Source organism: Danio rerio, chromosome 3, assembly GCF_049306965.1.
Source record: "Danio rerio strain Tuebingen ecotype United States chromosome 3, GRCz12tu, whole genome shotgun sequence".
Taxonomy (NCBI): domain Eukaryota; kingdom Metazoa; phylum Chordata; class Actinopteri; order Cypriniformes; family Danionidae; genus Danio; species Danio rerio.
In genome coordinates this window covers 65,744,948-65,762,500 of record NC_133178.1, presented here as the reverse complement: position 1 = coordinate 65,762,500, position 17,553 = coordinate 65,744,948, and the positions used below count along the sequence as shown (strand labels likewise).

The 17,553-nt window shown below is 38.1% G+C and overlaps 1 protein-coding gene across 1 annotated transcript in view; it reads left to right on the top strand.

Moving 5' to 3' along the window:
• The window catches only part of pitpnc1a (phosphatidylinositol transfer protein cytoplasmic 1a), a 141,297-nt gene that overhangs the window by 96,507 nt on the left and 27,237 nt on the right, over window positions 1-17,553 (top strand). The window contains exons 3-5 of the mRNA XM_073945284.1: window positions 1,761-1,849; window positions 2,083-2,090; window positions 15,328-15,399. Of these exons, the coding sequence (XP_073801385.1) occupies window positions 1,761-1,849; window positions 2,083-2,090; window positions 15,328-15,399 (169 nt within the window). The remainder of the gene's footprint in view (window positions 1-1,760; window positions 1,850-2,082; window positions 2,091-15,327; window positions 15,400-17,553) is intronic.

Genomic DNA, 17,553 nt, shown 5'->3' with positions numbered 1-17,553 from the left:
TTAATTAGCGCACTCTTAAACATCCGCATGCACTTTAGGTCACGTTCTGCGTCAGCCAGTAATCTTTTCACATGCGTGTCAGGTAGCAAAATGCAGGATATACGAATTAAAAATGTATTTACCGCTACCCCAAGAGGCATAAGGTCTGTTTTATTGTTTCTTTTGCTAGTGTAACGTGTGTATTGTGGAATTTGCTGCATATGTTTGTAATGAGGCAACAAAAACATGTAAACTTCTGACTATGAGTGTTTAATGCACAACAAATTGTTGCTTTTGTTGTTGTTGTTTTGTTGTTGTTGTTGTTGTTGTTGTTGTTGTTTTGCTGTTGTTGTTGTTTTGCTGTTGTTGTTTTCGTTGTTGTTGTTGTTTTGCTGTTGTTTTTATTGTTGTTGTTGTTTTGCTGTTGTTGTTTTTGTTGTTGTTTTGCTGTTGTTGTTTTTGTTGTTGTTTTGCTGTTGTTGTTTTCGTTGTTGTTGTTTTCATTGTTGTTGTTGTTTTGCTGTTGTTGTTTTTGTTGTTGTTGTTTTGCTGTTGTTGTTTTCATTGTTGTTGTTGTTTTGCTGTTGTTGTTTTCATTGCTGTTGTTGTTTTGCTGTTGTTGTTTTTGTTGTTGTTGTTTTGCTGTTGTTGTTTTTGTTGTTGTTTTGCTGTTGTTGTTTTCATTGTTGTTGTTGTTTTGCTGTTGTTTTTGTTGTTGTTTTGCTGTTGTTGTTTTCATTGTTGTTGTTGTTGTTTTGCTGTTGTTGTTTTTGTTGTTGTTTTCATTGTTGTTGTTGTTTTGCTGTTGTTGTTTTCATTGCTGTTGTTGTTTTGTTGTTGTTGTTTTGCTGTTGTTGTTTTGCTGTTGTTGTTTTTGTTGTTGTTTTGCTGTTGTTGTTTTCATTGTTGTTGTTGTTTTGCTGTTGTTTTTGTTGTTGTTTTGCTGTTGTTGTTTTCATTGTTGTTGTTGTTGTTTTGCTGTTGTTGTTTTTTTTGTTGTTTTCATTGTTGTTGTTGTTTTACTGTTGTTGTTTTTGTTGTTGTTGTTGTTTTGCTGTTGTTGTTTTCGTTGTTGTTGTTTTGCTGTTGTTGTTTTTGTTGTTGTTGTTGTTTTGCTGTTGTTGTTTTGCTGTTGTTGTTTTGCTGTTGTTGTTGTTGTTTTGCTGTTGTTGTTTTCGTTGTTGTTGTTTTGCTGTTGTTGTTTTTGTTGTTGTTGTTGTTTTGCTGTTGTTGTTTTCGTTGTTGTTGTTTTTTTTTTGCTGTTGTTGTTTTCGTTGTTGTTGTTTTCTGCTGTTGTCGTTTTCGTTGCTGTTGTTGTTGTTTAAGTTGTTTTCGTTGGCGTTGTTTTTTGCTGTTGTTGTTCTCGTTGTTGTTGTTGTGTTCGTTGTTGTTGCATTTGTTGTTGCTTTTTTCGTTGTTGTTGTTAGTTGTTGTTACATTTGTTGTTGTTTTCGTCGTTGTTGTTAGTTGTTGTTGCATTTGTTATTGTTGCTTTTGTTGTTGTTTTTGTTGCTGCTGCTTTTGTTGTTGTCGTTTTCGTTGTTGTTTTAGTTGTTGATGTTTTTTTTTGTTGTTGTTTTTTGCCATTGGCAGTTTTTTTATTTAAAGAAAGTAAGAAATAAAGAAAGAAAGAGAGAAAAAAACGCAACAACAAAAGAGCTCATGAAAATGAAAATAAAATGAAAGCAGAAGAAAGTTCTGTTTTCAGTAATGATCTTTCGTTGTCAGTGTATCTGTGTTCTTCTGAATACTCATCTGTCTGTCCGTCTGCTCTCTTCCAGCAAGCTGCCCAGCTGGGCGCGAGCCGTGGTGCCCAAAATCTTCTACGTGACGGAGAAAGCCTGGAATTACTATCCTTACACCATCACAGGTAACTGCAGCTCACACACACACACACATACACACACACACGCTCGCACATGTGCATTAGAGATAGACAGCTACTGGAGGTGTTTCATTGATTGAGCGCTTGATGATTTGCAGACTGTCATGTGTTTATTACCTCGTCCATGACCTTTAACATGAAGTCTCTCTCTCTCTCTCTCTCTCTCTGTGTGTGTGTGTGTGTGTTTTCTTCATCCTCCATCCTCCGCTGGATCTCAGAGTATACAGTGAGTATGACTGATTCCTCCACTGTAATCTCTTTACCTCCACACGGCTCAGTGTGTTATTGTATACTCCTCCTCTTAAGTGCAGGTTGTGTTTCAAACGACAGGTTGCACTTCCTGTTTAGAGCATTAACTTGCATTTGAAAGAACTGAAATGAATGAGTTAAAATAACTGTCCATCATGAGAATGGTGCTGCGCTCAGTAATTTAGCGTCACATTAGCATCACACGCATTTATTAAGTTACAAAAGATGTCTATTTTAAATAAATATACATCATTTAAAACACTTATAATAAATTTGTTCATACATTGATAATCTTCATTAATAATGGTGATATAGAATCATAAATTAATTTAATTCGAATTAAAGAGCACTGAGAGAAAATGTGGCATGTTTACGCAAACTGTTTTAAAAATGCTGAACGGTAATATTAGTTATAGCAGAGCTTTTGAATGGATAGATGAACGGGCGGATGGATAGACAGATGGATGGATAGATAGATATATTGGATTGATGGATGGGTGGTTTTAAGTTTTAACAGAGAACATGGATGAATAAATAGATGGATGTATAAATAGAGAGACGGACAGATGGAGGGATAGATGGATAGAGCGATGGATAGACAGATAGACAGATTGATACAGTATATGGATGGATAGAAGGATGGATGAATGGTAAGACAGATGGATTGATGGTCAGACAGATTAACATAGATGGATGGATGGATGGATGGATGGATGGATGGATGGATGGATGGATGGATGGATGGATGGACAGACAGATTAATATATGGATGGATGGATGGATGGATGGATGGATGGATGGATAAATGGATAAATGTTAAGACATAGATATGGATGGATGGACAGACAGATGGATGAATAGATATACAGACAGATGGATGGTTAAATAGAGAGATGGATGGTTGGATGGATGGATGGATGGATGGATGGAGAGATGTATTGGATGGATGGATGAATGGAAGCATGCTAGGACAGATTGGTATATGGATGGATGCACAGACAGATGGATGGATGGATAAATAGAAAGATGTATGGATGGACGGTCTGATGGATGGATGAATGGATGGATGCAAGGATGGATAGATAGATTGATATATGGATGGATGGACAGATTAATTGACAGACAGACAGACAGATAGATAGATGTATGGGTGAATGGATAGACAGAAAGATGGATAGATAAATAGACAGAAGTATGGATGGATGGATAGATCGGTACATCGAATGTATGGATGGATAGATGGACTGACATACTGATGGATAGATAAATGGATAGATGGATGAAAAGATAAACACATTGACATATGGATGGATGGATGGATGGATAGATTGATATATGAATGGATAGACAGATACATGGATGGATGGGTGGATTTACAGATATATCAAATGTATGGATGAATGGATGGACTGACAGATGGATGGATTGATGGATAGGATGGATAGATAGATTGATATATGATGGATGGATAGAAGGATGGATGGATGGATGGTAAGACAGGTAGATATATGGATAGACAGATAGATACAGATGCATGGATGGACATACAGATGGATGGGTGAAAGGACAGATGGATGGATGGATGGATGGATGGATGGATGGATGGACAGATGGTTGAATAGAAAGATAGATAGATGAGTTAATGAATAGACAGACTGATTGATGGATAAATAGAGAGATGGATGGTTGATAGACAGATCGATATATGGATGGATGGATGGATAGATAAGATATATGGATGCATGGAAATGGATAGATAGAGATAGACATTGATGGATGGATGGATGGATGGATAAATAGAGAGTCAGATGATCATATTAGAGTGTTTTCTGAAGGATCATGTGACACTGAGGACTGCAGTGATGATGCTGAATGCTCAGGCATTGATGACATCTGACTGTAAGCTACAGCAATATGGCTGTCTTTCTCCATTTGAGATCAAATAAATGCAGGCTTAGCGAGCGCGAGAGACTTCTGTGAGAAATAAGTCTCACTGAATGGACGGCAGTGTGTTTTTAATATAAGCGGTGTGTGTTTTATTCGGTGTTTAAGCCTCGTCGTCATTAGTTGACAATCCTTAAAGCATTTGCTCAGAGCGGCTCACGACCTGACACTTATGTTTCTATGACGACTTATGTGTTTCTATGGGAACAATATCAACACATAAAACAATCAATAGAGGAAACCCCAACCCAATAATGAACGGTCATTATCTCTATTCAGATCTCAGAAAATTTAGAGATCTGTTTAGTTATAACACAATTTATATATATATATATATATATATATATATATATATATATATATATATATATATATATATATATATATATATATATATATATATATATAATATTTTTATTTTACATTTAATTTAATTTAATTTTTTTAAAATTGTACTTAATTACATTTTAATTTTTATTTTTCATTTACTTTCATCTAATAACATTTTTAATTTAATTAAATAAATTAAATAAAACTACATTTTTAATTTTACATTTTTAATTGTATGTAATTTAATGTTATTTAATTGTCATTTTCTTTTTTTAATGTAATTTTAATTTCATTTGTATTTTATTTTATTTTATTTTATATATTTTTTAATTTAATTAAATTTAATTAAATTTCATTTTTCATTTAATTAGTTTAATTTAATTATTTATTGTATTAAATTTATTTTGATATAATTTTCCTTTCCTTTTCTGTTTTAATATGATTTAATTTTTAATTCTTTGTTTTTATTTGTATTCTATTTACTTGTCCTTTTCTATTAAATTTTGATTAAATTTTAATTTTAATTTTGTATTTAATTAAATTTTCCTTTTCTATTTTGTTTTATTTTATGTTTAATTGTTTTAATAAAATGTTTTGCTTTATCTTATTATTAATTGTATTTAATTTAATTTAGTTTCAGTTATTTTTTTCTTTTTCTTTTTTGTATTTTATTTAATTTATTTAATTAATAAAAAAGTTTTATTTTATTGACTTTTAATTGTATTGAATTTAATTTTCTCAATTTTTGCTTCTATTATATTGAAAATTTTTATTTAATTGTTTAATTATTTTAATTTATTATTTTTCATTTTAATTGTATTTTTTAAATCACATTTTATTTTATTTTATTTTATATTGTATTTTATTTTATTTTATTTTATTTTGATTTAATTTTAATTTTATTTAAATGTTATTTCCCCCTGATATATTATCAACATTTTTAACAGTGTTGAATCTAAGTAAGTTCAGTACTTTTATTAACTAATATGCAAATGCTTATACACTGTAAAAAAAACTTATATGACAAAGTTATAGCCACAAATGTTTATGTTACTTTTAAGTCATTTTAATCAGTTAATTAGGTTGTAACTGAATACTTTCAGAATTATTCGCCCCCTGTATATTTTCCCCCCAATTTCAGTTCAACGGAGAAAAGATTTTTCTAAACACATATAACTTTATTCATATTTATTTTATCTTTGTCATGATGACAGTAAATAATATTTGACAAGATATGTACTAGTATTCAGCTTAAAGTGACATTTAAAGGCTTTACTATAGTAATTAGGGTAAAGTTAGGGTAATTAGGCAAGTCATTGTATAACAGCGGTTTATTCTGGAGACAATCCAACACTAATATTGCTTAAGGGGGCTAATAATATTGACCTTAAAATCGGTTTAAAACAATTAAAAACTGCTGAAATAAGAGTTTCTCCAGAAGAACAAACATTAGAGAAAATCCTGTGAGAATTTCCTGAATCTGTTCAACATCATTTGGGAAACATTTAAATATATTCACTGGGGGGTGAATAATTCTGACTTCACTTGTAGGTGGTTTTATATAGGCTGAAATTAAACAAACATATTACCAACTTTAATTTGTTTAAATTCAGCCCATATAAATAGTTTGCAACCACCTACCTTAAAAACAACAAAAAAAAAAAAAAAAAGAGTAAATCCAATGAATATTGTTTTTTTCATTTTGGATGTCTAGAAATGGATTCCTCTCAACCACCCCCCAACCGAATTGTCATGCCATCCCAGAATGCACCGTTCTTGTTTTTTTTTCCTCCCCTCGCCGTGCTGTAATATAATTAGTGTATTGGAAAACCAAGCAAACCAGGTGTCTTCAAGCTCCTTGGAGACCATATTAGGTTTCATGGAAAACCTTGTGCTTATTCGAAAGAGCGATATATACATTTTAACACCTCAGGAGCCTCATGAATATAGTGAAGGTTTTGGAGACCTTTGGGGCCACAGATGCGCCAGATTTTGCCTCAATTTTGCCTCAATTTTGCCTCAATAAACGTGAGATACACAGCAGTGGCTGTTTTTAAAAGTTGAACACAGTCATTTAGGGCATGTTTATGGAGGAAGGATAGCAGTGGAAGAGAAGCGGAACAATGGAGATTTTTGAGATATTAGCCCCTTTCACACAGTGATACCGGCAAATATATGGAGAATTTCCGGAATAACTTTACGTATGGATGGACGGATGGACAGACAGATTGATGGATGGATGGATGGACGGATGGACGGATGAATGGATAGATGGATGGATGGATGGATGGTCGGATGGATGGACAGATGGACAGACAGATTGATATATGGATGGATGGATGGATGGATGGATGGACGGATGGACAGACGGATTGATGGATGGATGGATGGATGGATGGATGGATGGATGGATGGATGGACGGATAGATGGATGGATGGATGGATGGATGGATGGATGAATGGACGGATGGATGGATGGATGTATGGATGAACGGATGGACGGATGGATAGACGAATGGACAGACAGATTGATATATGGATGGATGGATGGATGGATGGATGGATGGATGGATGGATGGACGGATGGACAGACGGATTGATGGATGGATGGATGGATGGATGGATGGATGGATGGATGGACGGATAGATGGATGGATGGATGGATGAATGGATGGATGGATGGATGGATGGATGGATGAATGGACGGATGGATGGATGGATGTATGGATGAACGGATGGACGGATGGATGGACGAATGGACAGACAGATTGATATATGGATGGATGGATGGATGGATGGATGGATGGATGGATGGACGGATGGACAGACGGATTGATGGATGGATGGATGGATGGATGGATGGATGGATGGACGGACGGATAGATGGATGGATGGATGGATGGATGGATGGATGGATGGATGGATGGATGGATGAATGGATGGATGAATGGATGGACAGACAGACGGATGGATGGATGGATGGATGGATGGATGGATGGATGGATGGATGGATGGACGGACAGACAGACAGACTGATGGATGGATGGATGGGTGGATGGATGGATGGATGGACGGATGGATGGACGGATGGACAGACAGATTGATATATGGATGGATGGATGGATGGATGGATGGATGGATGGATGGATGGACGGACGGATGGACGGATGGATGGATGGACAGACAGATTGAAATATGGATGGATGGTTTGGATGCATGGATAGTAGGATGAATGGATGGATGGATGGATAAATGTTAAGACAGATAGAAATATGGATGGATGGACAGACAGATGGATGAATAGATATACAGACAGATGGATGGATGAATAGAGAGACAGATGGATGGATGGACAGACATATCAAATGTATGGATGGATGGATGGATGGATGGATGGACAAACTGATTGATATATGGATGAATGGACAGACAGATAGATGGATAAATAGAGAGAGATGGATGGATGGATGGATAGAAGGATGAATGGATGCTAAGACAGATAGATATATGGATGGATGCACAGACAACTGGACAGAAGCCCTGCCCATGAGGCGAATCCGCGTCTATTGTGAAGTGAATTTGATGAGATCAAGGAGTGTCTTTTCTGCAGGTGGTTTATCAAGCCCACTCACCTGTGTGAGGCTCACTTCATAAGTGCACTATACTTTTTTTATATACAGGATATGGAGTGATTGTAAGATATGTAGAGTGATAAAACAGAAATGTCCGGTGCAGGTGTTGGTTACACTGTCAGCGAGATGAGTTGGTTTGTCAAACCCACTCACCAGTGTGAGGCTCACTCAGAATTGTATTGTGTGGTGCGGTGGCTGGTTTAAGCGAGATGTGTGGAGGATTAATGCTTCACTGGAGCTGGCCGTCAGTCAGATCTTGAGTGTGTGTGTGCGTGCCGTATATCTGCACCTAGAGATGAATAGAGGAGCTCTTTATCAGAATAACATTATCATAATCAACCGTACGCCAGCAACAACGGGAGGCAAACGAGAGCAGTGTAAGACGAGAAAAGCCCAGAGCAGGAAGAAATGAGCTTAAGATGTAATTGTGCATGTACATTTGTAAAGAGAAAGGCTTCATGTCAGGCTCAGACTGTTGAGCAGATGTGAAGTACACCCCTTTATCGGCTGCTTGATTCTGGAGACATTATGAATGTGTATTTTGCCTTGACGTGATGGATGTGGGTTTCTCTCCATGTGAAGGAAATTGCAGTCAGCGTATCAAAAGTTTCCATCTTTGTATTTGATCCCTCGCTAATTTAATAGAGTGCAGCCATACAGCTCCGCAAGTCACGATCCCGTCCATTTTCTTCATATAGGAATTGATTTTTTTGTTTTTCTGATGTAAAATAAACCTTTAAGACCTTCATTCATATGCTTCTGTCGACATCCCGAGCCGGCAGAGCCTCTAAATAACAATCGTGATGATTTAATTGTGCAGTTGCCTGGATGGATGGATAGATAGACACTGATAGATGAATGGATCGACAAATGAATAGATGATGGATGGATGGGTGGATTGATGGATAGACATGGAGGGATGGATTATTAGACAGACACAGATGGATGATGAATGGTTGTATTGGATGTATTGGTTGAAGGATGGATGGATAGACATGGATGGATGAATGCAGATGGATGGATAGACATGTGAATGGATAGACAGACGGATGGATGGATGGATGGATAGATGGATGGATGGACCGATGGATAGATGGATAGATGGGTGCATGAATGGATAGACATATAGATGGGTGGATAGGTAGACAGACAGAAGGATGGATTGATTAATTGATGGACGGATGGGTAGATAGACATGAATGGATGGATGGATGAATCCAGATTGATGGATGGATTGACTGATGGATGGATGGACGGATGGATGGATGGATGGATGATTGATGGATGGATGGAAGAATAGACAGATGGATGGATGGACACAAAGAAATGGATGAATGTATGGAAAGATAGATGATGTATAGATAGATAGATAGATAGATAGATAGATAGATAGATAGATAGATAGATAGATAGATAGATAGATAGATAGATAGATAGATAGATATGGATGGATATGGATGGATGGATGGATGGATAGATGGGCACAGAGAAATGTATGGATGGATAGATTATGGATGGATAGACAAATAGATGGATGGATTGATAAACGGATGGATGGATGGACACGTATAGATGGGTGGATGGACAGACAGACAGACAGAAAGATAGATAGATAGATAGATATGGATGGATGGATGGATGGATGGGCACAGAGAAATGTATGGATGGATAGATTATGGATGGATAGACAAATAGATGGATGGATTGATAAACGGATGGATGGATGGACACGTATAGATGGGTGGATGGACAGACAGACAGACAGACAGAAAGATAGATAGATAGATAGATAGATAGATAGATAGATAGATAGATAGATAGATAGATAGATAGATAGATAGATAGATAGATAGATAGATAGATAGATAGATAGATAGATAGATAGATAGATAGATAGATAGATGGATGGATGGATGGATGGGCACAGAGAAATGTATGGATGGATAGACAGGCAAATAGATGGATGGATGGTTGGATGGATGGATAAACGGATGGATGGATGGATGGATGGATGGATGGACACACATAGATGGGTGGATGGATAGATAGATAGATAGATAGATAGATAGATAGATAGATAGATAGATAGATAGATAGATAGATAGATAGATGGATGGATGGATGGATGGATGGATGGATGGATGGATGGATGGATGGATGGGCACAGAGAAATGTATGGATGGATAGGTTATGGATGGATAGACAGGCAAATAGATGGATGGATGGTTGGTTGGATGGATAAACGGATGGATGGGTGGATGGACAGACAGACAGACAGATGGAAAGTTGGTGATGTGGTCTTTGAGCCGGTTTGTTTTGTTCTTGTCTTGTAAGTCGTAGCTGAAGAATCTGATCAAATCTCTGTGGAGAAAATGAACGAGAGTGAAGCCCACTGCTGGCACCCAGACTGCAGAACCCGTGGGCGTTCACAGCTCCGCGCGCCAAAAAAAGACTCCTGCAATCCATTCCACTTACAGTCATTTCATTTCATTAGAAGAACAACATCTATAACACACGTGTGTGACGGCCAAATGTATCTCACGCTTTGAAAGCCGTCATTATATTGGAGTTGTGTGTGGCGTATGATTAGCATACAGCGGATTAAAATACAATACTTATAATGAGTCTGACTGTGTATAAGCCAGACACTCTCTGAACAGCATCAGTTCTACATGAATCAACCCTTATTATCAATATTGTGTAAAACCTAGTGAGTCGCCTATCTAGACAGCAGTTTTCAACGCTTCTCATTCACTTTGCCGAGCTGCATTCTGGATCCATCGGCGCCGCTTCAGTGGCGTTGCTTGCTGCAGAAGTTGGGACTAGCTCAACTTTTCAAGCACCAACGGAATTGTCAGCCAATCAGATCGCTGTATGCAAATACACCAGCTAGACAGTGGCCTATTGCTGACTAAATTTCATTGGCTGACGCTGCTATGACGATCGCGTTAGCCCCAACATAAGACACGCCTTTAGTCAAGCGTTGATGCTGAAGCCCCGTGTGAATGGGGCGTTAGGCACACCGCTTAGCTTAGCAACATGCTAACATCACTCTCAGGGCACATTCCTGCAATTGAGCTAGCATACACCTAGATAGATAGATAGATAGATAGACAGACGGACGGACGGACGGACGATAGATGGGTGGGTGGATGGACACAGATGGGTGGATGATTGGTGGGATGGATAGACTGGTGGATAGACATGGATTTTTAGACAGATGCATAGACATAGATGGATAGACGTAGATGGATAACCGTACATGAATAGACATAGATGGATAGATGTAGATGGATAGATGTAGATGGATAGACATGGATAGATGGATAGACGTAGATGGATAGACATAGATGGATAGATGTAGATGGATAGACATGGATAGATGGATAGACGTAGATGGATAGACATAGATGGATAGATTGATAGACAGATGGATAGACAGATGGATAGATTGATAGACATAGATGGATAGATGTAGATGGATCGACATATAGATGGATAGATGTAGATGGATAGACATGGATAGATGGATAGACGTAGATGGATAGATTGATAGACAGATGGATAGACAAAGATGGATAGATTGATAGACATAGATGGATAGATGTAGATGGATCGACATATAGATGGATAGATGTAGATGGATAGACATAGATGGATAGATTGATAGACAGATGGATAGACAAAGATGGATAGATTGATAGATGTAGATGGATCGACATATAGATGGATAGATGTAGATGGATAGACATGGATAGATGGATAGACATAGATAAATAGATTGATAGACATAGATGGATAGATGGAGAGACGTAGATGGATAGACAAAGATTGATAGATGTAGATGGATAGACATGGATGGATAGATTGATAGACAGATGGATAGACAAAGATGGATAGATTGATAGATGTAGATGGATCGACATATAGATGGATAGATGTAGATGGATAGACATGGATAGATGGATAGACATAGATAAATAGATTGATAGACATAGATGGATAGATGGAGAGACGTAGATGGATAGACAAAGATTGATAGATGTAGATGGATAGACATGGATGGATAGAAGTAGATGGATAGATGGATAGATTGATAGACAGATGGATAGATGGAGAGACGTAGATGGATAGAGATGGATGGATAGATGGAGAGACATAGATGGATAGAGATAGATGGATAAACATAGGTGCATAGAGATAGATACATGGATAGACATAGATGGATAGATGGATTTTTCTTTTTCTCTTTTCTTTTTAAATTTTTCTTCGAATTTTTTATTTTCTTAAACTTTTTCTCTTTTTTCTGCTTCATCTTCATTTTTGTCTTTTTTTCTTTTCATTCCTCTTCCTTTAGTTGTCTTCTCCTCCTCTTCTCCTCTCCTCGTCCTCCTCCTCGTCTCCTGTGCTCTAGCTTTCCCCCTCCCCGCAGCAGCAGCAGCTTTCTTTCATCCCTTTTTTTTAACTGATCTTCTTTTCTTATTCTTCCACTACTACTTCCTTTTTCTTTTTCTCCTTTTTCTTTTTTTCAATATTCTTTTATTATATTCTTTCTTTTTCTCATCCTTTTCTTCTCCTCCTCTTCCTCTTTCCTCCTCTTCTTCCTTCTCTCCTCCTCCTCCTCTTCTCCTGTGCAGTATATCTGTGCCCCTCCCCCACAGCAGCAGCTCTTCCTCCAGCATTATGTAACTGAGCCTCTATTGATCTCCATTGCGATTGCAGGAGCAGAGTTTAATCTAATCAGGCAGCAGTGTGTGTGTGTGTGTGTGTGTGTGTGTGTGTGTGTGTGTGTGTGTTGGGTCTCCGAGGGGCCGCAGCTCCAGCACTGTAAATCCACCCAGGCAGAAAACAGCTCATTATTACAGCAGCATCATAAAACACAGTCGTACCGGAGCACATCGCCCTGCCCTGCGCTCTCTTTATGAATGGGGCTGGGTGCTGATTTTGCCAAACCATTTAGTTACCAATGAATCATTTCTGTGTGCACAGATGTTCAGGAATTGTTTTGTTTAGTCTATATGGTGTTATATGCATGTCTCATAGGATGATTGCACACTGTCAGTCAGGTTAAGCAGTCTTATGATCGTCTACTCTAAAGAAAGCAAGTTCTTATGATTGTTTTTATTTTCTAACCTATTGTGTATGTGACGTATGAGAAAAGAGCTCATTTATTATGTGAACATTTCTGTGTTGCAATTTTAGCCAGGACCCCCTAGAAGAAGAGATCATGTATATCTTGAAGAGATGGATGGATGGATAGAATAGAGTGGAGACCAATCAGAGTAAAGTGGAGACTTTTGACCAATCATAGTAGAGACTTTTGACCAATCAAAGCAGAGACTTCTGACCAATCAGAGTAAAGTGGAGACTTTTGACCAATCATAGTAGAGACTTTTGACCAATCAAAGCAGAGACTTCTGACCAATCAGAGTAAAGTGGAGACTTTTGACCAATCATAGCAGAGACTTCTGACCAATCAGAGTAAAGTGGAGACTTTTGACCAATCATAGCAGAGACTTCTGACCAATCAGAGTAAAGTGGAGACTTTTGACCAATCAGAGTAAAGTGGAGACTTTTGACCAATCATAGTAGAGACTTTTGACCAATCAGAGTAAAGTGGAGACTTCTGACCAATCAGAGTAAATTAGAGACTTCTGACCAATCAGAGTAAAGTGGAGACTTTTGACCAATAATAGCCGAGACTTCTGACCAATCAGAGTAAAGTGGAGACTTTTGACCAATCATAGCCGACACTTCTGACCAATCAGAGTAAAGTGGAGACTTTTGACCAATCATAGCAGAGACTTCTGACCAATCGTAGCAGAGACTTCTGACCAATCAGAGTAAAGTGGAGACTTCTGACCAATCGTAGTAGAGACTTCTGACCAATCAGAGTAAAGTGGAGACTTCTGACCAATCATAGCAGAGACTTCTGACCAATCAGAGTAAAGTAGAGACTTCTGACCAATCATAGCAGAGACTTCTGACCAATCAGAGTAAAGTGGAGACTTCTGACCAATCATAGCAGAGACTTCTGACCAATCAGAGTAAAGTAGAGACTTCTGACCAATCGTAGCAGAGACTTCTGACCAATCAGAGTAAAGTGGAGACTTTTGACCAATCATAATAGAGACTTCTGACCAATCAGAGTAAAGTGGAGACTTTTGACTAGAAAAGAGAAGAGTCATTTGACCAATTAGAGAAGAGTGGAGACATCTGACCAACCAGAGTAGAGTGGAGATTTCTGACTAATCAGAGAAGTGAAGACGTCTGACCAGTCAGAATAGAGACTTCTGACGAATCAAAGCAAAATAGAGCCATCTGACCAGTCAGAGAAAAGTGGAGACATCTGACCAATCAGAGTAGAGACTTCTGACCAATCAGAGCAGAGTAGAGCCATCTGAACAATTAGGGTAGACTGGAGACATCTGACCAATCAGAGATAAGTGGAGACATCTAACCAATCAGAGTAGAGACTTTTGACCAATCAGAGCAGGGTAGAGCCATCGGACCAATCAGAGTAGAGTGGAGACATCTGACTAATCAGAGAAGGGTGAAGACATCTGACCAATCAGAATAGAGCGGAGACTTCTGAACAACTAGAGCAAAGTAAAGCCATCTGACCAATCAGAGAAGAGTAGAGACTTTTAACTAATTAGAGTAGAGTGGTGACATCTGACCAATCGGAGTAGAGTTGAGCTATCGTACCAATCGGAGTAGGGTAAAGACTTCTAACCAATCAGACAAGAGTGGGGACTTCTGATCAGTCAGAGAAGAGTTTAGACATCTGGCCAATCAGAGTAGAGTAGAGACTGCTGATCAATCAGAGTAAAGACTTCTAACCAATCAGAGAAGAGTGGAGCCATCTGTCCAATTAGAGTAGAGTGGAGACTTTTGACCAATCAGAGCAGAGTGAAGACTTCTGACTAATAAGAGCAGAGTAGAGACTTGTAACCAATCAGACACTGTGAGAAAAGAGCTGTTGCTGCTGTATATTGAGTGTTTCTGACTTTATATGGGTGTGCAATGTTTAAGGATGCCTTCAAAACAAAAAAGTAACCTTTAATATATAATAATAGAGGCATTTTAAGATCAATTTAAACTCTTTGTGTCATTTTACTAAAGATAAGTATTTAATTCATAAGGGTTTTAATTATCAGCGAGCAGAAAATATTTTTCAATCGTGAAAAAAAGAGAGTTTTGGGAGAGAAAAGCTGTTCTGTGTTTTGTGTAAACCTATAATGGCTTGATGTGTTGGCAATTTGTGTTTGCCAGATTTTGACATTTTAACTTTTGTCTTGTCTCCAGTGCTCTTTCCTGCCAAAGTTCTCCATCCACATCGAGACAAAGTATGAAGACAACAAAGGCGTCAATGACCATGTATGTATACAGTTTGTCTAGTGAATATCTCAGAATGCTGTGTAAATATAGATATATAGCCAAAATTATTTGCACTCCTGTGAATTTTTTTTCAAAATATTTCCCAAATGATGTTTAACAGATTCAGGAGTTTAGAGAGAATCTTGTCTCCGCTAAACAGAAAGTGTGTAAAAAAAATGTACTGGGGGCTTCAGCTGTATATATAATCTGTGATATGAGAACTGTTGCTCGTGAACATGTCTGTGCAAAGATAAATCCAACAATGTAACGTAAGGACGCTGACAACAGAGGTGAGGATCCATGTGCAGTTATTTAATAATAAGAGTACCTGTAGTCAGACAGGCAATGGTCAAAACAGGAGCAAACCGGAGCATAAAGGTGAAAATAAAATGTGGTCAACATAAAAATGGTAAACAAAGCAAAGATCGAAATATGGTGAGACTAGGGATGGCTGATGTGAAACTGACGTTTTGACAGTGTTGAGATCCTGAATCGCAGTTCAAGTGTTTCGAAACACTGCACCAAAGTATAATCCGAAACACCCAGGTCACATGACTAAAGGGATTCGAAACACCAGATCACGTGACTACAGTTATTCGAAACACCAGGTCACATGACTAAAGTGATTCGAAACACTAGTTCACGTGACTTGGGTGATTTGAAACACGAGGTCACATGACTTAAGTGATTCAATACACCAGGTCATGCGACTAAGGTGATTCGAAACACCAGGTCACGTGGCTTAAGTGATTTGAAACACCAGGTCATGTTACTAAGGTGATTCGAAACACCTGATCATGTGACTAAAGTGATTCGAAACACCTGATCATGTGACTGAAGTGATTTGAAACATCCGATCATGTGTCTAAAGCGATTTGAAACACCAGGTCATGTGACTAAGGTGATTCGAAACACCAGGTCACGTGACTAAGGTGATTCGAAACATCAGGTCACGTGACTAAGGTGATTCGAAACATCAGGTCACGTGACTTAGGTGATTCGAAACATCAGGTCACGTGACTAAGGTGATCCGAAACATCAGGTCACGTGACTAAGGTGATTCGAAACATCAGGTCATGTGACTAAGGTGATTCGAAACATCAGGTCACGTGACTAAGGTGATTCGAAATATCAGGTCATGTGACTAAGGTGATTCGAAATACCAGGTCACATGACGACATTCTACAATGTGGGGTTTATTTCCACAATTTGCTCATAAACGCAGCCCAGGGCGGTCATATTAATGATGTCAGAGCTGCATATGCGTCGTGTTCACTTAAAGACGTGGCTGCTCAACAGGTCTGGATGAATGACCTAAAGTAGGCATACATGCAAATGCAGAGGGCGTGGCCCGTGGGTCTCTTCACAGTTTGTTTTGTCTTCTGATTGGCCTGTTTTTCACTGGGGTTTTGCCGGAGACGGTGGTGTCTGAGGCTCACAGTATGCCTATCTCCATATGCTGATCTTTGATTATTCTACTCTGCCTTGGTATATTCAGATCTCCATTATAGGGCATCTTTAAGAATTTGTAAATTTGGACTAGAAGCAAAACAAAAACTCGACTACGAGACACATTTTATTGTGTTTTTGTATCATTAATCCTTCTGATTTAACGAGATGTATTGTCCCTGCTGAGGAGAGACAGAACGGTGCGCTGGCTTTTTTGTTAGACGTGGGCTTTGGATTTTAGCTAAAAGCCTTTTCAGTTTTCATCTGACCGTCTCTTTCCCGTATCACAGATGGATCGCCATTATGCATGTTGACCTGCTCCAAATGGGCTTCTTTTAAAGTAATAGCTTCCGTTAAAACCAGCTCTCCTGGACAGGCCCGGTGCTATTGATGCATGTGATGGGAGAAAAGTGGAGGAAAAATAAGAGAGGATGGTGTCATGTCAACCAATACACCGCAAAACAAAAAAATAAGCTGTTCTTACTCAGAGTTTTGCTCTTGTTTCTAGTCCAAATGTGGCTGACGCTGATTGGTCAGCTTTTAATTTTGTTAATTGTTTGTGTTTCATAATTTAAGTGTGTTCGTTTATGTTACTAATTTCTTTGTTTCCGGTTGACTTGAGTGGGAAGTCATATGATTTGATTGATTTAACCTGCGAGAGTTTGTATGCCAGAGGATAGTGAGATCTCAATGCAAGCACCTGTT